At 36.4% G+C, this 25,778-nt stretch overlaps 1 protein-coding gene across 1 annotated transcript in view; it reads right to left on the bottom strand.

Moving 5' to 3' along the window:
* The window catches only part of PRKDC (protein kinase, DNA-activated, catalytic subunit), an 82,893-nt gene that overhangs the window by 38,245 nt on the left and 18,870 nt on the right, over positions 1-25,778 (bottom strand). The window contains exons 23-51 of the mRNA XM_054637612.2: positions 25,159-25,249; positions 23,738-23,901; positions 22,928-23,080; positions 21,609-21,716; positions 20,594-20,820; positions 20,058-20,152; positions 19,011-19,110; positions 17,962-18,095; positions 17,208-17,459; positions 15,983-16,209; positions 15,108-15,316; positions 14,852-14,984; positions 13,647-13,805; positions 13,282-13,485; positions 11,670-11,855; positions 10,646-10,750; positions 9,513-9,680; positions 9,104-9,231; positions 7,921-8,128; positions 6,643-6,821; positions 5,446-5,614; positions 4,872-4,937; positions 4,354-4,426; positions 3,972-4,120; positions 2,727-2,864; positions 2,407-2,526; positions 1,381-1,524; positions 1,003-1,154; positions 282-413 (exon numbers count right to left, since the gene is read on the bottom strand). Of these exons, the coding sequence (XP_054493587.2) occupies positions 282-413; positions 1,003-1,154; positions 1,381-1,524; positions 2,407-2,526; positions 2,727-2,864; positions 3,972-4,120; positions 4,354-4,426; positions 4,872-4,937; positions 5,446-5,614; positions 6,643-6,821; positions 7,921-8,128; positions 9,104-9,231; positions 9,513-9,680; positions 10,646-10,750; positions 11,670-11,855; positions 13,282-13,485; positions 13,647-13,805; positions 14,852-14,984; positions 15,108-15,316; positions 15,983-16,209; positions 17,208-17,459; positions 17,962-18,095; positions 19,011-19,110; positions 20,058-20,152; positions 20,594-20,820; positions 21,609-21,716; positions 22,928-23,080; positions 23,738-23,901; positions 25,159-25,249 (4,373 nt within the window). The remainder of the gene's footprint in view (positions 1-281; positions 414-1,002; positions 1,155-1,380; positions 1,525-2,406; positions 2,527-2,726; positions 2,865-3,971; positions 4,121-4,353; positions 4,427-4,871; positions 4,938-5,445; positions 5,615-6,642; positions 6,822-7,920; positions 8,129-9,103; positions 9,232-9,512; positions 9,681-10,645; positions 10,751-11,669; positions 11,856-13,281; positions 13,486-13,646; positions 13,806-14,851; positions 14,985-15,107; positions 15,317-15,982; positions 16,210-17,207; positions 17,460-17,961; positions 18,096-19,010; positions 19,111-20,057; positions 20,153-20,593; positions 20,821-21,608; positions 21,717-22,927; positions 23,081-23,737; positions 23,902-25,158; positions 25,250-25,778) is intronic.

The raw sequence follows: 25,778 nt of genomic DNA on the forward strand, positions 1-25,778 counted from the left end.
TCTCAAATCTCTGCTTTAGCAATTCCTGACTCTATGAACTTCCACAAAACTGCAACTCTGGCATCCACTGTAAAAAAGCATACAACCTTATACTTTCCAAAATAAATGTGGTCTGCAATTTGTAGGTAGGAAAGTATTATTTTATATATATATGGCAAATATTATTTGCCAGATGATAGCAAAGGATTCCAAAGAATAAGCTCCCACACCTCCTGTTGACAAATTAAACTTGCTCTCTTTGGCTTAAGATTTTTTCATTCACAAAAAACTGCATTTCTCACCTGGCACGATCTATTTCACACTTTGGGTCAAAGGGTGGCAAATTGTTAGCAAGAACAATTCCCAGCAGCTGAATTCCCACTGAATTATCCTTTGTATCAGGGTCTCCACTAGAAAACTTTTGAAATATTAAGCTGTTGGATAAAACCACAAAAGCAATGATATAAATGAAAAGCAATGATATACATGAAAACTTCAAAACAGAGACACCATAAATCATTCACTGTCTTTGTATACAGGGATGTATACGCACACATACAGCCCATCAAAGGGATATTGTCAGAAAGCAATAGTAGATATTTAGCTTCAATGAAGAAGTCTTTGCAAAGAAACCCACACCAAAACAACTGAAAAGAGACTGTAAGCCCACACAAATGCTTGTTCACAAGCATGGCAGATGGCACAAGTCTTAATAAGACTGCACCAATATTCAGTGATAACATTCAAAACCTCAAATAAAAAATGTCTTTTCAGAGATTACTCCTGCTTTTGTTGCTGCTGCTATAATCCTTTGTGTGTTTTCCCATCTCTCTTTCCTTGTTGTTTTTCAAATTAATTTACAATCTTTAGAGAGTTTGGTTCTGAAGTTCTGCTGTTCACTGTAGGGACAAAAAGTTAACTATTGCAGCTGAATTTACCTAATTTACCATCCCATGCCCTTTCATACAATTCACTTATATTTTTGATATATTGATAAAGGAAAGCAATTGTCCAAGTGTTTACCTGTAAGGTATGGAGAGACAGTTCTTCCAACACTCTATAACTGTCTTAATGATTTCCAGATTGTGCCTGAACACAGCTCTTTTTGGGTGAAATGCATTCTTCATCAAGAATTCAAGCAATCTGTTAGCCAAAATCTCATCCTTAATATTCCCCTACAAAAACCAGGACCAAAAATAAGCATAGTGACTCTGAGAAGACATATCTTGTTTTATGAAAGCAAGTAAGTAAACAATTTATGTTTGAAGTTAATATGCAAAAGAATTGTAAAATGTAAAAGTGGACTGATGTATAAAATTATTTAAGAGCATAAAAACAAATTCAGTCGTTCTTTACCAAACAGTCACAATAACAATAAAAAGTATTTTCATAGTTCCTTACTTTGGGAGTGGCTACACTTGTCCAGGAAAGGATTGTAGCTACTATTTCCACTACCATGTAATGAATCCCTTCCCCTCCATTATTTCCAGAAACAACAAGCTGCAGCAATGGACCAAGCCAGTGCTTCGCATAAGGCCGGAATACCTGCGGGGAATCAAAGACAAAGTACAAATTACCCAACTATTTAACAACCTGTTGTTCAATGAACATTAGTGATAAGACTGCTAAACCAACCTCTTTAGGACTTTCCTCAAACCCTGAGGGAACAACCATAAACATCTTAAAATAAAAAGTATCCATAACTACATTTCTCACTTTTGCTCAGAAGCCTTTAACCACAGAAAGTGAATTATTTCACTAGAGCACAGACAGTATGGCTCTCCCTTAGAGTATCTGTCTGTAAAGGATTTGAAAGAGTATGTTATTCCATTCCAGTATACCCTTCCATTTCAGACAGCTTTACTAAGAAAGTAGCATTAAACAAATATAAAGGTTATTGAATTAATGCTGAAATTTAGCATTTTTGGATTTGGAATATTCCAGCCAGAACCATTATACTTTAAAATCATTGTATCAAGTAGGTAGAGAATGTTTTTCGCCAAGAATGAGAGTTAGAAAATGTTGCTTCTCAAACAAACACATGTTATTCTATCTTACTATCTTTCTGCAACAAGAACATCATTTAGCTCAAAGTGTTTCTATAAGATTAATCTGTGCCCACTAATAAAACACTGTATTTGCTCCTGTGAAGATGGAAAGTATAATCAACCCCACCTCTTACCTAGTATCAATGAATACGCTACTTGTGCTTCCAGAAGAGACACACTGTGGACACCCTCTTCTTATAGAATATGGGAGAAAAAGTATTGATAATGCATTGAAAATACTTGCACAATCTGGAATTTTAGGCCATAAATGCACTCCCTTTTATCACAGCAAACTACTCAATTTGAATGCCCCAAAGGTCTCAATATATTTTACCCTGGAAGTGTTACACATTTGATATTATGAACAAAAATTACTCACATCCTCAGTATTAACAATAAGTTTTGCTATGAAGAGGCGGATATTTAATGGTACTGATGGGTTTCCTAATTTGCCATGAAGAAATTTCATCCAAAGAGGAAGATCTATTGGAACTGTCCCCTGGAATTTAGAAGAGATGAGCAAAAATCAAATCACTTCTTGCACCCAACAGGCTTACCAACCCAAAAACCCCCAAGCTCAAGCCACACATGTTTCTGTATAATATCGCCAAGAAAATAAATAAATGAAGAGAATCAATCATGACTCTCTTTTCTTGGTAGCATTAATAGAAAAATGCCAACTTTTTAGTTAATACTGGCCTCCTCCACTTTGGGTGTGATCTGGTTCCTCTCCATATGTTTAATCAGAGAGGTCATAGAAGCCATACATTCATGTTGGTTGAATTCATCCATTTCCAGTTCCATCTCATCATTTAAAACCTTGTATTCTGTGGGCTCCTGAAAAAAAAAAAGAAAGGTGTTACTATGGTTAATAACAACACTGTGTTTTCTTTTAAATCCCAATCATGCCATGAGTCATTCTGATCTTATCTCTGCTTAGATTTGACTATACACTCGGTGTGTGCAACTGGGAATACATCAAATGTGTTGTTCAAACAGACACCTCCCAAATGCATGCACCAGATCTGCACATTCTTTACTTTTTGTGCCAACAGATGCCACCTTTATGTTACTCTGACTTTATTACCTGCCAGGACAGGTGTGGCAAATGCTGAAAGCAAGAGGAGTTAAACTGAATCTGAAAGAAATTATCTCATTTCATAGCTCAAAGAATATACGAACACCTAAATTTTTGTGGATGTGTTGTTTCACACTGACCAGCATCTGCAGCAGCTCTCTTTTGCTAGACAGAGTAAATCACAAAAGAAAATTGTTTAGGTAGAAATTACAACAAAGTAGAAGTGTACTTCCTATCTTGCTTAATTACCCTGCAGCTCAAACACCCCCTTGCTTCAAAACATGGAAACAGTTATCTTCACCAATGGTAACGATTATTTTGACAGATTGTCTTCAGTGTCTATGATACTTTTACAAACTTTCTATTTCATAGCAAATATCTACTCTATCAGCATTGCTGCTGGTGAGACATATTTTGATTGCAGAAGGAACACAACCTCAAGACTTTGCTGAAAGAACAGTATTTAGTATCTCCCAAGAGCAACAGTTGCTCACAAGAGCAACAAGGTGCCACAACAACAGAAAAAGAAAAATAATTGTTTGATTATTTATTCTATCCAATTGATACAGCCAGTTCTGTCACAGACCAAACAAAGAGGTAAATGAGGAAACCAAATGCCTAACAGCAAAACATAACCATCAGAGGATGTACCTGAGTGCAGTACAAACCATCTTTTTACAACTCAGGCTGGACTTCACTCACACTTTTTTAAGTCCCCTCCCTCATCTTCTGGAGGAACCCATTCTCAGTCAGGTAGAACAAACACAGAAGACTATAAATTTCTCTTTCTCAACCCCAGTAAATGTATGCAATTCCTCCAAAGCATAAAACTTTTCTTTCTCACAGCACATAAGTCACTAAATTACCTTTCTCCTGAAACGAGTGCTGTTAGCTGTAACGTCTTGGGAGCTGTAAGAAAAACCTTGGACTCCAGTAGAAAAATCAAATTGACTCATTTCCTCACTCAAACTGCTATCCATCATGTATGATGAAGAAGCTAAATACTTGGGTTCATCTAGAGAGGAAAGAAGAACAGTCCATTAATCAAAGTAAATATTTTGATTACAAAGAAACAAGCCTTTACTGCCCACTAAAACTTCAGGGTAGGTAGGAATTGACTGTTGGATTAAATACATTGAACACTTTTATTTGTTCCTGCTACTATAGAAGCCAGTGAAGAATACATCAAGAAACACTATATGGCAGGTAAGAAAGCATTTTTTTCATCATCATAAATGACTTTCATACCTTGGCTGGTATTCCCTGCATCCCTGGCCTCCTTCCTAATAGCAATGTACCGCTTCTTCCTTTCCAGAGGAACCTAAACAGCAAGAAATAAAGTTCTAATTACTTAATTTTTAAAAAATAGTTAATGAATTTAAAAAAAATTACCGATTATTTACACTTTTTATTTAGAGATACCAAAAAATTATTAAAACCATTTGACATGAATGGAAATGTCATGTTGTAAATGATTATTATTAATGCTACAGAGAAACAACTGAAATTTTTTATTCCAACAGCCATTCACTATCAAAGTGAGTACACTAAGAAGTATGTTAAAAGTTATGTGCATTATAGGTCTGTTCTACATTTCAGGTCTGGATTTCTCTCAGAAAAACATATTTTAAATAATGAGAGGAGTATTACATTTTTTGTATCCTCTTTCTCCATAAGTGAGAATTGACCTGGTGTTCAGTACCTACACTGTTAAAGTCATCTCCTTTTCTTAGTTAGAAACACTAAAGGGCAGAAATTTCACTCACCTCAATTTCAACAGGAAATGTATACTCACGCTTCAGGTCTATCAAATTTTCAAAAATCAGCAAGTTCTGCAAAAAGCATGTTTTGAAATAGCAAAATTATAATGCTGCACACAATAACAATTGCTTTGAATGTATTTTCTTTCTTCTTAAAAAAAATCCAACAGATCATTGTACAGCATAGAAAGTGTGGCTTGTTTTCTCTTCCACATCAGTACTCTAAAAAGAATTTTGCTACTTAACTACTCAAGAATTCACATCACAGAATGTGCTCTGTAAAAAGGTCTCCCTTATTCAAGTATATTCTAAGCACTGGAGAAGTTAAACAATAGGGGCTTTTTTTTCCTATTTTAGAAAATTGATTGGGAGTGGAAGGAAAACAGCATCACTACTTCACCCATTCCCAAACAGCTGGTAAAACTTTCATCAGCTACCACTCCTTCTATTGCCTCACTGGGTAGTTTGTTAGTATAATTGCATGTCATTCAGGTTTCATTCTTTGATTTATTGCCATCAGGTGAAATCACTTTGTGTCTGATGCTCTGGAAGCCTTCTAACAGCAACAAAAGCTTCTCACCTTTTCTGATTTTTCTGAAAAAAGAAAGCCTTGATAAAATTTACTTTCAGTGAAGACACAGCTGATGACAGCAATAGCACAGTTATATGCTGCACAGTGATACTGTCTCCTCTTCTCCAGCAGCTGACTCTCTCCTGCCATGTTTTCTGTAAATGCATCATAGCATGACCTTAAACACAAACAGGCAAGAAAACACCATCAGAAATCTTTCATTAAGCAGTACAAGAAGGGCTCCAATCAGAGACCAAGAGAATTTCAAGGAAGCAATATGCAATTAAACCACCTCAGACTTGTTCAAGTATCCTGCAGGTAGATGGAACCAAAATGGAACCATTCAGCAATGACAAAGAAAACCTCCCCAAGTATTTAGACAGGAGTCCTTAATGTCAGAAATGTGATGACAGGTTATGTTCAGATAAGATTAATTTTTATTTTGATGTATAAATACACTTCTCTCATGGTCCTTTGCCAAAAAATTATGACTGGACATGCATGCTAAGGTATTTTATGGATTAGCTGAAGAAAATAGTTGAGATGTGATTTTTAAAGGTCTTTGGCACAAAGCCAGTTATAGATCTGCAAATCATAGCCAAGAAATTATTTGAAGTCCTCATAGGACATAGTATTGTAAAACAAAAATCAAAACAAAACAAACAGCAATTCAGGCATCTTATTTTTTTCTCTGAATATTAAACAAACCAAACAATACGAATTAACATATATATTCAGTATTTCTCTTTTGTCCCCCTTTGTAATGATGATCAAGCCAATTACTCCTACTGGGTGTGCTGCTCTATTATGAAATGTAAATAAAAATCAATCCCATCTTCTCATCAGTCATATAAATACCAATTTTGCAATACAGAGCCATACTCCACATAGAAGTGTGAGTATACTGAAACTGAAGTTGTGAAAACACAAATTAAAGGCTAAGAATCATCCTGAAAAGTTAAAATAAATGTACAAGCTTAACAAATAAAAAAAAAGTACAAAAGCAGGTGGCAAAGGTTATTCTAACACAGGATTGTAGTTTACACTACAGATAATTCTATCAAACTCAAGATTTGAATTTAAAATCAAAAGCTATGTAAGAGATTATATTTACCATCTTTTGCTTCATATGGCCTACGTAAAAAAGCACATCTGGTCAAATCCTAATCAGAAATACAAAGTAAATAAAATAAACAAAGGTCTTACTTTATTAATGTCTTGGTAAGTTCATTCCCTTCTACACTCACGGCGCCACGGTAAGCTTGGTTAATTTTAGAATCCTTGGAGTAAACTTCCTCTTTTGAAAGACGCACATACATCACCTCTAGCAGCTTGTAATACCCCATTTTCTTGGTAACTTGTGTATCAAAAGTGTGTTCATGGGACTAGAAACAAAGAAGCAGAATCTCAGAAGGAAATTTCCTGACTCTTGTCCTTTCTAAATAGTCCCACAGTTACTTTAAATTTCTTAGACAGCCTTCAGCTTACTTCTACCTTCTAAAATAGAAGAGCTGATGATAATAAAAGATTGACAGATTCTGAGTTCCTGTGTAGTGCAGTTACTAAAACTGGTCGACCCATGCTTGTCTGGTGAGCCCTCTTTACTACAACTGGCCTAAATTATTATAAGGATACTGGAGGAAAATAAGCAGAGTACCAAGTGACAGCTCAGCCTCATGACACATGAAAGCAAAACACACACTGCCATCATCCTTGGTGTCATTCATGAGTTTCTTTATACACCTCATTTTGGTGCCAACATTTACAGCAAAAGAAACATGGTGTGGCTGACTCTACATAGATCATGGTTTTAGCATTTTGTTTCAGTAGCTATAACTAAACTTTGGTGATTTCAGCATCTTGCTCGTCCTGCTGCCTGTGAACATGCACCAGCAAAACCATGGGACTGAAGAACTATAGCAAGAGAAGAAACCTTGACTGGCAACAGATCATGCCTGCAATGATCTTTTTTGTACTCTTAAATTGGAAGAAAGGCTGTAACTAAAGAAAGGAAGATCTGTGCTCCTAATCCCTTGCTGAAGAATCTTTGCAATGACTACAGGTGTGTGTGTTTCTTTCTCTAGAAGCAATGTACTTAATTTCAGAGCTTCCATTATGGAGGTTGAAAACCTCTCCCACAATGTAGTAACAGGCTACAATTTTACACAGCTTTTATATTTCAAAGTTACAATGGGCTTTTGCTTTTGACAAACCCCTTCAGATATATACATATAATATTCCAACTTCAATTTTTATCCACAGTAGATATGCAGACAAGCATTAACTCCAAAGGAACAGTGTGTTGGGGAATAAATAAAAGTTTATCAGTAATAATCAAATTCTATAACTGTTCCAGGATACAGAAAACTAGAAATCAAACAGTTTTTTATCAGTGCTTCATTCAAAGCTCAGCAAAATACATACCAACATCAACAATTCCTTAGACTTCCCTAACCCTAAATAAAAAATAAAAGTAATTCATACCTTTGTAAACCTGGAATTAAGTGTATCCATAGCCTCTACTATAATCTTGCCAAAGAACACTCTCAGTGCATCCAAGCTGCAGTGCCACAGGAGAGTGAGAAGGGATCGATCCACAAAGGCTTGGCGAGCAGCATTTGAAAGAAGTTCCTCACTTCGGAACATTTTGTGAACAGTGTCCAACAGTAGCACTTGCTTGTCAGTGGGGCTCCTAAACAAGATGGAAATCTCAAGATGGAAACTCTTTCACCAGACTTCACTTATGTCTCACACCCTTAGGACATTTAGATTTTTTAATGACTGCATTCATGCCCTCTTAGGGTTATCCTACAAGACATGCAAAATCTTGGCTGAACTACCAAATATTATGCAGCCCTCAAAAAAGCCCACCTCTGCTTCTTAGCCTGCAAGAGATGGCAAACTTGTTTGTGTATCTTTAATAATTTAATCCTAAAGCAAACATTTCTCGGTTCCTTTTTACTAAACAACCTAAAAAAATAATTATCCAGTATATGTGAGAGATGTAGGCAAACCAAAGGAAAAAAAACCCCTGTGGCTATCAAGTGTTCCAGTACTAGATGATCTGCTATTCTGAATAATTTTATTATAGCAAAAATTTCAAAAATGGGATACGGTCATAAGGTAAATGACTTTGTCCAGGAAGCTACATGCTCCACTATAGTCACTACTCAACAGCCTATCAAAAATTGGAATGTTGGTTTTGGAAGAGATACTGAATGCCTCTTCTGTGGACAGAGCATGTTTGAGTCTACAATTTACCACCTTGGAATTATTCAATTAAATAAGTGCATTGTTGTATTTTCAAAGAGGTTGAACAAATTAACTTACTATCAACTTAAGTGATCATGTGGTTATATAGGGATAGCAAATATACAACAAACAAGTACTATTTTCAACTGGATTATCTCAGAACAAGCTTATTTACAGAAGGCTTTCCAAATTTGCACAGGCACTGGAAGTGTAATCTGGAAACTGATGTTACTTGTTCACACTTTGTAAATACTTAGAAAATGTAATGACAAAAGCAAAATCTGAATTAAAACTATGACATAAAACTTTATAGTGTAAATCATTACTATTATAAGGACAATAAAATACAAGAAGCACATTTGCTTTAGCAAAAATTCAATGAGAACAAGCACAAAATCCAGTGGACTAAACCCACCTTCTGGAAATTCTTTTGAAGCTGGCTTGAAATAAGTCCTCCATGAAATGCCTGTGGTCCCTACAGAGGATTTCTGTCATCAGTTGCAACAACATTGGACTCTGAGACAATTCTAATGCATCTAAAAACTGAAGAAGCAGCAACACGTCACATGAAAAGCCACAGTGGATCAAATAATTCAATCTAATGATGCAATTATTTTTTAATACTGATCAGATGCACAGAAGTATGGGCTTATTTAATGTGCTTCTGTAGATTCAATTTCTGTATAAAGACATAAACCAGAAACACAAAAGCTGATCTCCTCATGTGAACCAAAAATCTCTCTCTTTAATTCCAGATCCTATGAAACAGTTTCCAGACACAGTTCACTTTGGCTTCTAATTATGTATTCATTAAAAATACTGACCTTCTTAGTGCAGTCTACATAGTTATTGTGCTTCAAGGTTCCTTTGGGAAACTCATCAGACCTCATGGGAAAATTGAAAGCTACAAGTTGATCCAGAGCATTCTTAAGGTCATTAAGCTTTTCTCCTGTCAAATTAGTGAAGAATGGGAGAATTATCACTGCTTGGCCCTGAAGAAAAAAAAACAAAACAACAAACATAAAAAAGATAGTTACACACTAAAAAAGAAGTTATTCCCTAACTATGAAGTCAGCTGAATAGGACCACAAAACAGCAGCAGTGGCTGTTCTTATTGATTCAATGGCTCAGTGTACTAATAAAAATATGTTATGTAGCTGCTTTTCTTTCCAGCTTCTAGATCAGAAAACAGCTTTTAACTCTCATGTCACTGCTGAGTGAGAGAAAGCTAATTATGGCTGACATGGCTATGAATAATATCTCATTGTTCTTTTAAGCAAGCATTCATTCTCACACAAGTCATTGATTTCATGCATCACCTTGTAGCTAAAGCAAAATCCCAAACTTTATTTATTTTGAACACACAGGAAAGTACAAAACTTTGCCTAATTAAAGGCAGGCTGGTTGAGAAACAACTACACAAAACTTCCATGAGTACAAAATTTTTTATTACTCTAGTCCAACCAGCATCTTTTATAACTCTCACTTTCAGTCTGCAGTACTTTATCTCCCTCTCCTGACCAAGCTGCATACAGCAGCTACTCCATTAGTACCAGTACTAATGCACAGATATGGATGTAAAGATCATGACAAGTGTTCATCATTTGACCCGTAGGAAATGCCCACTCCTTGCTAAAAGCCTGTTTAGCTGTCATTTCTCAAATGAACACCTGGGAGTTCCCAACAACTTGCAATTGATGCTAATTTTTTCCCCTAAAATTTACATTCCTTTCTTCTGAGCAAGGGAAAAAAAAACACCTTAAAACAAAGCTTGGCATCTGTGATAGTGTCTTCTGTCTGAAGAACAAAAAGGATAATTTACAAGTTCTAGGATGTTGAACAGAAGAATAAAAACCCAGAAGTCTGTGATAAAAATTAAGCCAAACAACAGAATTCCATGAGCAACTAACATTGTAAACTGGGGATGGTAGGGAAGCTGTTGAAGTGAGCAGTTTACCTTAAGATTTAAGCCTAAATTCTGATCAGTAAGTAGACTGGTATAGGTATTAAAAACAGCTGTAAATGCTTCGTGATTGGTATTGAAGGAAACTGAAGAGTCTATCTGGAAAGACAAAAGAAATGAAAAATTAGTTTGGGGTTTTTTAAAGTAGTTAAAGAGATTTGTATTAAGGTGTAAAAAAAACCCTTGAGCTATAGAATTATTTATTTCCAAAAATACACTGAATTAACAGAAAGCACATACAGAGTGATTTTGGTTTTTAAAGAACTATAAAAGCTTCTACACAGTACAAACAAAATCATGTTGGGATTCTTCAATTGAAAAAAATATTAATCTCCTTCCGAAAGCCAAATTTCCTACCGGCCATTTCAGTGCCAGCTAATTCAGCAATACAATTCACCTTCTGCATACTAACGTATACCTTTAAAACAATTCAAGTTTAAAATAATTAATTATAATTAATTAAAATTATGCTCAACTGTTGATCTTTGAGTGTATTTGCGTACAACTACTTTTTACAAGTTCCTACAAAAATCCCAAAAGGATAAGTAGAAAATGATGTTTTCAAAATAGAGAAAAAAACCCCAGACCATAATCTCAGTGTCACAGAAATTAAGTGTGTAAAGTAAAGATAATTCTGCAGTTTGTTAACATGGGCAGAACTCCACTGTAACTTTCTGAATGCCAACTTGACAAAGAACATTACCAGAGACTACTCAGAGCTCACTCTCTGTACTTGTACCTGCTCTCCAAAAGGAAAACAGGCACCTAAAACATGAGAACAATTGAAAAAATAAAAAAAGGTGTTAGGAGGGAAGAAGAGCAATACCTAGTAATTTCCACCTGCCTCAAATTTTTCTGTGCTTTGCTAATAAAAACACCCAGATTCTAACAAGGCCCAACTTTTCCCTTTTTTTCTCCCCAAACACAAAACATTTGACCTGAACAGCATTTCTTGAAAACACAATGCAATCCCAACAGAACCAGAAAGGTTACCTGAAGTTTACAAAGCAGTACATACCTGCAGAACTTTTGCCAGCAGGGTCAGGAGTGCCATTTTGCTCTCAGCAGATGAACCTTTGGCCCACCAGCCATCCAGTTTCTCCCAGTTTCTTAGTACAGCTGTCACCAGTTTTGCTCCCTGCTGCTTGCGCACAGCACGGTCCCTAAAGCTCTGATCTAACATGCCATTCAAAATGCTCCCCACCTGGAAGGAAAAGCAACAGGTAAGATTCTTGCACCCCAAATGAAATGATGATAGAATGGCATCAGTGGTATGGGCACTCATAAAAAAGAAGCATCACAAATCAATGCTAGATCTATATCTCAAAAGGATGTAGAGGAAAGGTCTCTGCAGGAAATTAAAAACCCATCCTTCTCAAAAAAAAAAAAAGACATCTCTCCAATTTCTCCAATTTACTCCTGTTTCAGAGTACAATGCAGCAATTACTTCTGATGCCTTTTGTGTATACATGGAGAAATAAATGATAATCCAGACTAAAGATCAATACTTGATAATTTTAGTTAGTGTGAAGTTGAAAAATAGCACACATGTTCTAATTTATTCACATCCATTTTGAACAGAAAAACAACCCTTGCATAGCACGTGTGAACTAAGTATGTTTGAAATCTCTTTTCTTCAAAAATAAGTACTCACTATCATCTATCAGATAAACTTAAAAGAATTAAAGTATTGCAGCATGCTCATCACAGGAAACACTAGATAATCCTCACCAGAAACAGGTTATTAAAACATACACATTCCTCTAAAGTCTAACTAAACAATTTTTGGTATCACCAAAATTGATGCTGCAAGTCTTTCAAACTACTACTTGGATGCAGCACATCTAAGCATAACATTTTAGATTATAAATGCGTCAATTATTTTTAAAGGATGATTCTACTTTGCTGAGCATATTTTTAATCAAAAGAAAAAGCAGACTTGTGATCTTTTTGACCCTTCTGTTTGTCAGAAGCACTGAAAGAAGACTTTCAGTTCTGTTTCCTTCATGGCACTGAGTTCTGTAAGTGCTGTAGACAAACAGGAAGAACTCTGTTCAGCCAAACAAGCAGTGCTGAGACTGAGTACATGACAAAGTATCTCATATTTAATTCAGCTCAGGAGGGTTGTTTGTCTGTATGTCTCTCTTTCTAATACTCTGATCTAACTCTACCCTAGTCCTGTGGACTAAATACCCATTAGTAGTTGGAGCTTGTGTTTCGGTCTAGTTTTATGCAAAACAAATCCAAGTCACATGCTCTGGGACCATTCTGCAAGGAAAAGCAAAGCACAGTAAATGGGTTCCTCCTTTGAAAGGACATTTTTTATCTGAAGTACTATGCAAAGACATCCTGAAATACATAGATCTCAGGATAGGTAATAGGTAAGCACTTTCCACTCAGTTTGATCTGAGATCACAGTGTAATGGCAGGTTGCCGGAGATCATGATGGTAGCAGCAGCAGGTCAAGACAAAAAAAACCCTGAAACTTAAACGAAAAACTATCAATGCACTGCTGTCTGAAAGTCAACCCAATGCACTTTTTCCTCTACTCCACCTCTAAAAACAATAATACAATTGTTACTTCTAATATTCTCTTTTGATTTTGTCCTTTTAAAGAGTAAGACCAATACCATTTGAGGATTGCTGACAGATGATTTCATAAGATGGACTATGATCATATCCAGGTTTTTCAGTAGATGTTGATTGATGGTTTCTGAGAACAGGCTGTAGAAATACTGTCCATGAGAGAAATTCATCAGTTGGTTCTGTGATGCTCTGGACAGTGGCACAGATAACACTACTGTGTTCAACAGCAGACTTACTAGCTCCTCACACTGAAAATCAATGCATAGAGAGAAGAGTTATTTCAAGGACATCACATTTCACTTTGAAATTTCTTAGAAAAGCACAAGATTTTTTTTCCAAGCTCCCACCCCAAACTTTTAAATTTTGTTTATTTTATTTTAAAGATTGTAACTGGAGAACCACACCCTACCTGCTCATCAATTGCAAAGGCCAGCTGCAGAAGACTGTCAGCTAATCGCTTCCTGCTGATGTCTAAGCATGGAAGAGAGATCCTTTCACGCCCAGGTGCAATGCCTTTATAAACAACTGAAAGAAGCTTGGAGCCAACTGAGAAATGAGACCTTTCGTCCTATGGAAACCAACAAAGAAGTGACAATCAATAAAAGCTGAAAAAAGGCTTCCAATCCATCTGTATAGTTAATTAAAACACTTGAATTTCAGATAATTTCCTTATAAAGCAATGCAACTATACCATGACAAGACACCTTTCTAACTCAGGGATGAGATTTTAAATGAGACAACCCTATTGTGTACAAAGTTCAGAACAAACTAAAAGTAACTTGACACTGTTCCAAATATTCTGATCCTCCTCCACCTTTTCAGGCTTACTTGACTACAGAAGTAAAAGGAATATCTGAGTCAGGATGGGAGTGACACAAATGGTAAACCATGTAGCTCCTTGATTATCAATATAAGGCAACCACAGGTCTAGATTTTGTTGATACAGAGAATGGATAGCACACAGAAATTAAGTATTTTGTTACTTGTTAGCTTTGTTCAGCCCTGTTACAGCCTCATTCACAAATTCTCAGTCTTTGTGGCTGTTGCACAACCTGTTCCTTCAACTGCCCAAAGTAGAGATTTACTACAATCAGAAACTTAGTGGAAGGAATTTGAGTAATATAGTCTACATCCTTACACTTCAGGGGTCTCTATTCTGTTTTCCTGCAACTCAGACCCACTACACTGCTTCTGATCAGTCAGGAAATATTCCTTTTCTAATTGCCCTCATCGCTTTGAATAGTCTCTGTGTAAAAATTGTTTAAAAATGCCTCCTTTATAGGATAGTTAATCCTGAATTTTTGAGCTTTCAGTTTTGTGAAGCACACTTAAAGGAAGTTAGAGAATCTACATTCTGATTTTCAGAGTCTGGAGCCAACCACAGAAAGACTAACATAATTATAAAGGTTGTTCAAGTCTCAATATTGTGCTACTCAGATTTGTAGATTAACCATCAAACATTTATTTTTGATCCCATTCAACACTAGCTCTTCACTGTTGATCTCATTTTAAACAACATCTGATCTGTTCTCTGTTTTTATCCTGGTGTTTTACACAGGAAAAGCTCTTTACAATGTACAAATGTTTACTCTTATCTTCTGTATTAATAATTACCTGACCATGAAGAACAGAATGAAGCAGGCCAGATTTCTGGAGCTGCTTACAGGCAGAAAGGACAGCATCAAACCTAACTGGATCCAAACGTGCCTCTGAATTAAACAGATCAACAGAACAAAGGTCTTCAAGGCTAGAGAGGAAAGAGAAGCAATAACGTTACATTAGTGCACCCACAGACAACATTATTTACTTTCCATGGTGAGGGTTTGTTCTGGACTCATGCTTACCAGAAAGCCCGAAAACCCCTACTTACCTCTGCGGTGTGATTCTTTTTTTTATGCACAATTCCAAAGATTCCTGATAGGGAGATTTCATCAGAGCTTTCATGAGTCTTACTGAGATATCTGGGAGGTTTTTCATGACTTGCACATCAGCTGTGTTAAAGCCTATGTGTGATGGATCACACACTGTCATCACCACAAGCTCTATAAAGCTGGCATTTAGCAGTTCCTTCTCAAGCAGCTAGAAAGAAAAAAAAATTAAACATAAAAACGTGAAAAATTCATTCAGATTTCTCTATTTAGTTCTTAATAACTTATCATTAATCCTATCTCAAATGAAACCAAACATGAAACAGTCCCTATTCTTGCTGATTTTCTCTACTGAAATGTCAAACTTTCAATCACTTAGGCCAATGCAGAGAAATGAGGTATCTATAAACATAGATATGGGATATATGCTATCCCACCAAACTGCAACTTAGATCTTTTAAACCACATAGGCCTGTTTCAGTCTATACAACTGCAAATCCCGATGTACATATCTGTACATACTATTAGAAATTCGCTGACGAGACAATCACAGTCTCAGACCTAAACCTGGAGGTGTAAATTTTCCTAAGAGACTCTTAAGTATTATACTTTATATAGTTAAATATGGCTTATATTGCATCAAATAGACCAATAGAGAGACAAATAGAGAAACCTAAATATCTATACTGAATTCAAGAAAGGCAGATTGTGTCTATTCTTTCTGCCTTTCAAGCAGCTACCACCTCCACACATTTAATGCCATCATAGAGGAAATCATAGAGGAAATATGCATTGCAAGTACTCCATATACAGAACATGTATATGTAACTACATATAAAATTTGTATCTTTTATCCACTACAGATTTCAGAGCCTACCTTCCAGAAATCCTGCTGGCACATTTCCAGGATGACAGTGACAAACTCCAAGATCCGGACTATAATGGTGCACTTGCTGTAGTTGTACTTGTCCCTTTCCTGAGGACTGAACATGCTGCCTTTGGAACTGCTATCAAAGCACTGCTCTGCTGCGTGGATATCATGCAAAGCAATAGTGTCCAGGAAGAACTGCACAGCCTTCAAGAACAAGGAACCTTCATTTATACCTAGGAAGAATTACATGAAGTTGAAATGTTTATTGTTTCATGCTTGGAAGAAAACAGACAAACTGAGATGACAAACAGAAAGAGGAACATCTCACACCAGTGTTTTCTGAAAGCTCTCTGCTTGTTCTAAATATTACCATTCTGGACAATAGAATAGCAGGACAGCATTGTACTTCATGATCACTCCAGAAACTAACCACTAGAAGCACTTATTAACAATGATGATGATTTAGGCTTATGTAATAAAATGGATAAAAAATTTTAAATCCCTAGTTTTGAATGACTTAGCCCTATGCTAGTTTCTTCCAACATATTGTTTTAAATCAAGACACATCTAACACTGACAGACAGACCAACTGAAACTTGTACAAGACCATGAATCTGTACTATCGCTGAACAAAAGCACTTTGTTTAAGCTTGCAAGAATGATTGAAATAAAAACCTTTTGGGACACCCAGTGGCTACACAAGGTGTTGTTATTTTACCTGACCAAAATTCAAATGCAGCTTTTAGACCCGATGTAGTTGATGCATCAGGAAATGAAGAAAGGTAACATATATGGGACTTGAAGTGAAAAGATACTTTCTTTCATTGTTTTCAGATAACTTCCTCCAGATATTAATAAACAGCAGGTAAAAAGCTTTAGAAGGATTTCAAGAAAAAAATTATAAAAACCTATTGCTTTTCTGTGCAGTGGGAAATTAGCTGTACAGAATAATTTTTGAAGATGAGATAAAGTAAAAAGAGATGCTGGTAAGTGGATGACTCAGAAATGCAAAGATTTATTTCTATGGCTAAAAGGAAACATTTTAAGACACACAGTACTTCATAAAAAACCCCCATCCCATTACAACTGTCATTGGAAAACTTTGGGAGAGTTTGTAAAACCGTCTATTCTACATTTGAGAAAAGAATTTAAATTCCAAGTTAAGAACTCACCTTGGGTGAGCTTTGTGTAACACACACAAATGAACCTAATACAACAGTTAATCACTCACCCAGTACTTTATCAGGTTTGATCATCTGCAGCTCAAAGAATGTATTGTAGCAATCCAGTGCTGCTAAAAACATGTCCATCCACTGCATGACAGCCTGCAAACTGAAGGGTTCCTGCATGCCACAGAGAGTTGGCTGAGAAAGGATCCCAGATCTTTGGGCATCGGTGCCACCTCCTTCAAATTTGTTAATGAGGAAAGAAACACCCCTGTTTTTTAGAGTATCAGCCAGCCAAGAAGATGGAGACTTGTTTCCTGACAGAAATAGAAAAAGAAATATAAATTTTCTAGGGAAAATGCATTTCAAACTAGCAAGGAACTAGAGGCCAATGAACTAACAACTTTGTGATTTAAACTGGGTCTTCTAGCAGAGAAGGTATTGATTCTGGTTTAGCCTCGGTCACATTCCTAAAATTCCCATATTTCTCTTCCTTCTATAAGGAAGAGGTCAATTTTTAAGACATTCATAGTTCCCCCCATCAACAAATTTAACTTTTTTTAGCTGGATACACAACAGCAATTTTGGGCCTGGAAGTAAGTCTGCAATAAAAGCCTCTTCTGTGCCCAAAAACATCCCTCAAACTCTGAGGTTCTCACAGTACCAAATTTGCAATATAAGCAACAACTCTGTTTCTATTTAACAATGCTGAGTGAACAGATATTTACTTGTAATTACTACCTTGCATAGAAAACACAGAGGGAAGGTATGCACAGAATATAGAAAGCAAAGATAACAGTGCACTGTGACTTAAAATACCTGGTAACAAAGGAACAAATTCATAGAAGAGCTCCATGGCTTTATGCCGGCACTCTGTCTGAGGTCGTCCACACTGCACTAAGAGCCACATTACAATGTCCTGAAGACACACAGGCTTAGTAGCTGGGAATCCCCTGCACAAAAATATTAGGGGTTAACAGTTCCTCTTGCCATCTACCAAGAAGCAATAATAGTCTCTTAGTCGAAAACAATCAAAATGTTCCATGAGCACTATGAATCCCTTTTATCTATTGAACCACCATCCATCTGCACTACCTGAAATAGCTCTTCCACCATCATGTCTGGCACTGCTTTCCCTTCTCCTCACTCTACTTGGCATAGTCCTTGTGGAAAACAATTTTAAATGTAGAAGCAGCTATCTTTCCTTCTCTTTGTAAACTCACAGAGGAAAAACTGTGAATGAAGTTTAAATAAGCCTCAACAGTTTTTCTCCATCCCCATAATCACTTTATCTCATAACTTATCAAATGCCACACCAGTGACCCAAATCTAAACTCCACTTGTCAGTTTCTTTAAGATCACATGATAATTTTGGTAAAAAGGCAACTAAGGAGGTCTCTAGTCCAACCTTCTGATCAAATCAGGGTCAGCTAGGTGACTCAGAGCTTCATCCATCCTCATACTGAATCCATTTTTGCATCTTTTACCTTTTTTGCTTCCCTTCTTTAACTGCTGATCATCCTGTTGCAGCTTGCCCTGCTTCTGGTGACATTTAAGAACAGTAAGAAAGGCTTTGGGGGAGTTTTGTAGCACCAGTGCTAATGTTATAATATGCATTGCTGTGAGGGAAACATGCCTCTTCTGCCTCTTTTTGCTAAACTAAATCAAGTTCACCATACTGGAATAGAGTCATGCTCCTCTCATATTATGTCCAGTGTTTTCCCACCAGTGGTTCAACAGACAACATCAGGAGGTCTGTATCAGCAATTGTCACAGGATGAAATCCTCATTCAGAATGCCAAGCATTTAAGGGAACTACTGGTCAAGTTTATTAAAATGCAATATGGAAACAAATGCAAATAGCCGACCGTGGTACCCGCCGTTTTCCTTCCTTGTTCAGAGAAGGTGCTTTATGCTTGATTATGCGCTTCAGGTGATTAATAGCATCACAGCACTGCTGGGCAGTACCTGTTGGAGAGACAGAATTGACATCTCTAAAAAAATGCCAGTAATTAGGTTAAATGAATTGAGATAGCACTGTAGACATGGTGCAAGAGACTTATACAGATGATCCAGCTCCACTACGCTGTGCTTCTACATTAAGTTCTTCAAAGGTTCAGAATGAAATCACAAAACACCAGACAGGCCAACCTGGCCTGAGCTAAGCCTGAGGCCTTTGGTATATAACTGTGCCTTCTACTTTTCGTGATCATGCTTAGAGAAACTATGACATTTTCCCATCTGAGTAATTCTTCTGGGCACACTTCTACCATGTCCTGAACTCTTCCTCAGAAAGAAATTAAGTTTTGTTACACCAACTTTTGGCTTTCTAATCTAATTACTATTAATTGATAAAAAAGCATGAAAAAGAAAGAGAGAGAAAAGTAGATTTACTGAAGAATCATTAATACTGTGAAAGACGTCACAGGCTCTTCACACAACTACATACTGCCGTAAAGAATGACAAGACAATGAGGAAAAGGTATCACAAAAGAGTGGAAATATTCCATAGAATCTATCAAAATGACAATTTTTGGAGCATTTATTTGTTATAGAAGAATAGACTGATTTTCACCAAGCTACATTTTTTACACCATGTAACTGCAAAACTACAACTCAAATCTGAAGCACCACCATCATTTTTAGTGTTATTACAAAACTGTAAATCATCGTAAATTAAAAGGTTCTTTCTCCTAGGCTCAAAATATTCCACCTTTATACACTGCAAGGAATTGATTCAAAGAGTTCCTAACTAGATATCAAATGACCTTTCTACTGATAATGAAAAATAATTCTTCCTTTGTTGCAGAAGTAAGAAAACGTACTTTTCTTACCGTTAAAGTTTTTCTTTGTTAACCCAAGATTCCACAAGGATCTATTTTCTTCGTTCTACAGTTAAATTAACTATAGCTCACCTAATGACTTCTCATCTGCATGGGCTAAAGCCAGGCTTTCCAGAAAAACAACCAGCGCTTCAAATACAAACTGCTCCACCAGAGAATTTTCTTCCCTTAAACAAATAGGAAAACATTCTATGAGAAACATGAGTAGAAGAAGCACTAAATGTAAAATCCTAATTAAAAACTACCAAATTAAATACTGTAGAGATAGACTGCAAAAGATGTTTGCACAAAAAAAGTGCATCTAAACCAGTTTAAAAAACAGCACAACCTGCGCTGTTTCAATCAGACAGTGAAATTTGCTGAGCATCCTGAAAAGGCACAAAAAACTTCTTATAAACTTGTGATTACTATTTATTTTTATACATTTCACACAGACAAAGCCCAAACAACAAAATTATTATTAAATATAAGCTGAGTAACTGAATGTTACAGCTATCATATACATTAGTAGAATGAGCGTCAGCGGATGACTATTTGAGCTGTAACTCTTTTTATCCCACTGAACCTTTAGGCCAAGTTAGTTACTGTTTCAAGCTCTGCTTGCTCACCTAAATTCTCTGTAGATACTGTTAAAAGCAAGTGCTGCACCCAGCCTCTTGAAAGCACTGGGGTGAAGAGCAAGGCTGTACAACCGTTTAAAAAGAGACTTGGTGTTTGCTGGGCTTTCCTCCTGCTGTCGTGGTGTTGTCTGCTTGATAGACCATTTCAAGAATTCTCGTATGCACTGACCACAGAAATCCCTCAAAGTGCTGTCAACTGGATCCACTATGCCACTCTGAAATTACACAAGGTTATTTCATCTCAAGAATGAGAAAACCCCCTGCCATTGGCTCTGTGCAGTATTATAGCAGCTTATCTACATTGCACTATTTGCAAATTAAAAAACTGTACTCACAGTTTACCAGAAATTAACAAAATTCAAATTGCTACTGTCCAAAGGAAGGGCAGAACTTTCAGCCCTCACAGTGCTGAATTATAGCTCAAAGATCTGGATTTCTATTCCTGTCTCAGCCATCAGTGTAGGAATCTTGTCTAAGTCACTTCATTTTCTGATGGGTGGGCTTCCTCTGTGTAAGAAGTGGTGGGACAACACTGACTTTTATTAAAAAAAGTACTCCAATCCTCTTGACCTACCTTGCCTCCAAACACTTCTGTTCAGTGCAAATGCTAGTTTTAAATGCAAAATTTTTGCACCTGGTGAAGGAAAAGATACTTAGAGAAAAATTAAGGACACAACAAAGGCATTCAGGGGATGAATGGTGAATGGGCTTCAGTTGTTCCTAACTCATAATGATGATAAAGAGTGTTTCATTTATCTGAAGATGATATACCTGCATTTTGGGAATGCCAAAGAAAGAGAAATTCATCATCCAAATCTCAGTTAAGAAATATTAAATGGCTACTAGAAAATAAATAAATAAACTAACCATTTTCTTTCTTTCAAATAGTTAAGGGGCCATTCTGTCTGTTCATGTGTTCATGGTTGCTTCAGCAGTAAAATGATGCTAGTTAAAAATAAAGTCATATGGCACAGAGAAAAGAGAGGAAAGACTTATGACCTACCAGGATAGCTTCCAGGAATGCCACTGTATCTTGACTCTCAAATTTTTTGTTGTTGGTAAACCAGTGAATGAGCTGCATGACCAAAGGCTCATACAACTGTCGTGCTACCTGAAAACAGCAAACATTAATACATATCTATGCTACTTTGCTATTAATATGTAAGATTAAAAACCTGTACTTTGAAAAGGGGTCTACAAAATGAATAACTAATTTCATATTACATTCCTATATCAAGGATCAAAAAATCCAAGACAATTAAAATGGGTTAGATGCTTTCTATTCAGCCAGTCTCCATGACCTCCAAGCTTACTTTCAGTAATATCCTTTGAGACAAAGAACATGGCATGCCAGACTCATGTGCTAATATACAATCAGGGAAACAGGGATGTTTGTTTCTTAATCCATATTTAGATCTAAAAGTCTATTTTTAACATTAATCTAACTTCCCAGATTTCAACAATTCTATCAGTAAATCAATCTGATTGATTATTGTCATACATGAAGGGAAGAAACATACATGTCATGCATGAAGGGAAGAAACACTAAACACACTTATTTATGCATACACATGCTTCAACTGCAGTGCCTGTGCCTTGTACCAATCCAGACATCATTTACCTATGGTTTCTGTTCAGCCACACACCAGCAAAAGAGGTATCACCTGAACTGGTAACACAGACTGCTGTCTATTTTAAAAGAACACAAAATCCCTTTGATCTCACAGTAGATACAGATGCCAGGGTCCAAGCAACAGTCTCAAAAGGCACAAAAACCTGTAATTTCTGTGGAGATGAACCTATGTGTCTGTTCTGTTTTGTGCAAAGGAGGAGAAATATCAAGTTCAAATGTTTGAATGAAATATGTCATCTGTAAGTATCAAAGAGGCAGCTACAAATTCTCTCCTAAATGCCTTTCCTATGAGTGTAGCTTTGCACACACTCAATATTAAAACAATCAACTTCACCTCCAATTAACTTCTTACTGAAAGACAACAGAAATTAAATGTGGTGATAAAGAGGGTTACTGCCACAAACTCCCTGAGTGAACCATGAAACCTGAATCTCTCTTGTACACTTCTCTGAGCTACTCTGAACTAGACTACATTACAGAGGTATTTAAAATGAGTATTTGAAAAGGTTTCAAACCCACTCACAAAATCCAGATGGATCCATCCCTAGAATAGAATTTCAGCCTACAAAATACTCTTCATTTGGGGGAAAAAAACCCAACATGTTAGGAAAACATCTAAATCAAACTATTAATTCCCACATTCAAAGGTACTTGAACAAGCTAAAATTTGTATAGATGAATTTGCTTACCTGGTCTATGTCACAAGCAAGACGAAGCAGCACTGGAAATACTCGCTTATGTAGATGGTACATAGGTGGGGGACCCTGACATCCTTCTGGCATCTGAGAGGCTTTCCCCAACATGTATGTGACTATGCCATGTAGCAGCTCACATGCTGCAACCTGAAATTTAAAAATCCCTTTGGTTATGCATCCATTACTTTCACAGAGAAGACAAAATTGTGGGCAGGAGAGAATGAGTCACATGAAAGGGGGTACTTGAGAAATCATACCTATGGTAAATCACCATCTAGGAACAGATCATGAATTACCATGGAAGTAATTGACACACCTCCTAACTGGTGTTTTTCCTAATGTTTTAGTCTCTGTCATGGGCAGTCACATATCAGCTGGAAAAAGATCACTATCAGAAAAGTCACCCATAGTGTTTTCAAGGATACTTCCAGTCTGGACTCTTTGGGTATCAACATCCCAATCCAGCACAGCACCAAAATATCTGCTTAAGTGTTCTGCTGGACTGAGCCCACAAGTTCATAGGCTGGGCATGAGAAGGAGGTCAAACAACACTAGTTTAAAAAGATCCACTAGTTTAAAATATGCATTTTTATTTTAAATCAAGCACAATGCTGTCTGACAGAGCTTACACAACTTCTGCTTTTTAGCTTCTAAACACTTAGAATAGTGTAATCATGAAAAGGCACCAAAGAAGCACACTACTGCCTATGAATTAATTAAAACAGGTCTGTAGTAACAAGGAAGACATTATTTCATGTGATTTTATCAGCTAGCATAACACAAGATGTAGAAAAAAAGCAATACTTTTGTTTGCCTGTCACTTGCAGATAGAGCCAGCTCAGTCACATGAGGCAAAAATAAGTCCAAGTAGATGACAGGCTTCATATCTGCGAACGGTACAGCAAAGCTCAGGCGCTTCTCAGTGTCCCAGGATACACATTTCTTCATCATCTCTTCTGCAGAGGTAGCTGATGCATTTGAAAGATGAAAACAAGCTTAATACAATATACATAAAGCAAGTATTTACTTAGTTCAGTCAAAAAAAATCTGTAACCTTCCAACTTCAGTTAGATTGCCATGCAATGTTAATGCTTTAGAAACTACTGAAAAAAATGTAGCCAACGTTTCAGGTGACAGTTACAGCAGTCTCCTGTACCAATATACGTTAAGTTTGGAGACAAATAAATCCAGAAGACATCAAATCATGCTTGATTTAAAATACTTCTTAAGACATCCAATGTAAAGCATTTTTTTCTAATGTTACAGGAAATTCTTGAAAGTCAATCAGACAAGAAGATCCAAATACTGACTCCTGCAATTGCACAGAAAATGGCTACATTTATAGCCATTTATAGCTATCTCCTCCAAAGAAAACTGGTGCACTTACTCCCTTCTCTCCCTATATTCCCATATTAAAATCATATTTAACAAAATCTGACCACATTTTGTATTTAATTTTTAGAGAATAAGGCTACTTTCCCCCATTATTTTTGAGTAACTAACAGAGAAGTACTTGGCAGAAAGAAAATTGATTGTAAAGGCAGAAAAAACAAACATAAGCATGCAAAGAAAGGGAAAAAATGCATAACACTACATTAATTTTTAGATTAACTAAATTTTGTGCTGATTCATCCCTTGAATCTCATGGGCAGGTACTTACACTATGGTTTCCATTTTTATTAGACTGTATGATATTTAATATGTAAATTATAAAGCTTGTTCATGGACTGGACAGAGAAAGGGAGAAAATGTCTTTTTTTTGAGGAGCACCCAAATGGAACTCTAGTACTCACACATACTAAAGGCATGATGTAACTTAAACTCACAAATGAAAAAGTAAGCTTGCTGAGATTTACACAATTCATGACTGCAGCTCTTAAATACTGAGAACTGTAGTAGAGGTAGAAATAAGTACTAAGGAGCTACAAATTGGAGCCAAGTTTTATAATGGCTTTGCAGCCAGAGGATGAAGGGTAGAATAAATAAAACCATATACTCAGATGCATAGTTTTTTACTTTCACCTGTAGTTTCCTAATCACTTTCCCCACTCCATATTAAATTGGTGAATATTTTGCTCTACTGAACTCCAGAACTGAACAAAAGTAATTTTGCTTAAACGAAAGCAACAAAAACCAGGTATATGAAAGTGATGTTGAGGCCTTAATAAAATCTACTTTCAAAAGAGACAGCAGAGGCATATAAATATTTTTGACAGGATACTCACCTGTAATTAAGTTGTGGTTAATCTGCCCTCCCAAAGATCCAAGAAGGCGTGCTACTCTAGTCCTTACTGCTTCCAAGGAGGGACTATTATCCTAAATAATTCAACAAATTAATATTAGTGAAAGAACAGTTACTTCTATAGAGAAGTCATTTGGTTTACAGAGTAAATGAAGGTCTTATGGCTCTTATTAAATACAGATGAAGAAGGTGAAATGGAACCATGAGGAGAAGAATTGCATCAAACAAGGGAAGAGCTTTGGTTTAGTAAACAGAAGAGGCCAAGACTGGAAAGCATTTTCATTCCACTGTGTGAGCTTTCAATTACCATTTCTCAAGTAAAATTTTATTACCACAGGTAACATACCTACAGAATGACATAACAGTGCAGAGACAAATCTGAAGCAAAAATTGTTCTTTTCATTTGCTTTAATTCCAGAACTTAAAGCTTAGATCCTGTACCTACATAGAATCACAGGATCATTGTGATTAGAAAAGACTTCTGAAGTCATCAAGTCCAACCATTAACTCAGCACTGCCAAACTCATCACTAAACCATGTCCTCAAGTGCCACACCCATATGCTTTTGAACACTTCAGGGATGGTGATTGTACCACTTACCTG

Source organism: Agelaius phoeniceus, chromosome 1 (assembly GCF_051311805.1).
Source record: "Agelaius phoeniceus isolate bAgePho1 chromosome 1, bAgePho1.hap1, whole genome shotgun sequence".
NCBI classification, from domain to species: Eukaryota; Metazoa; Chordata; class Aves; order Passeriformes; family Icteridae; genus Agelaius; species Agelaius phoeniceus.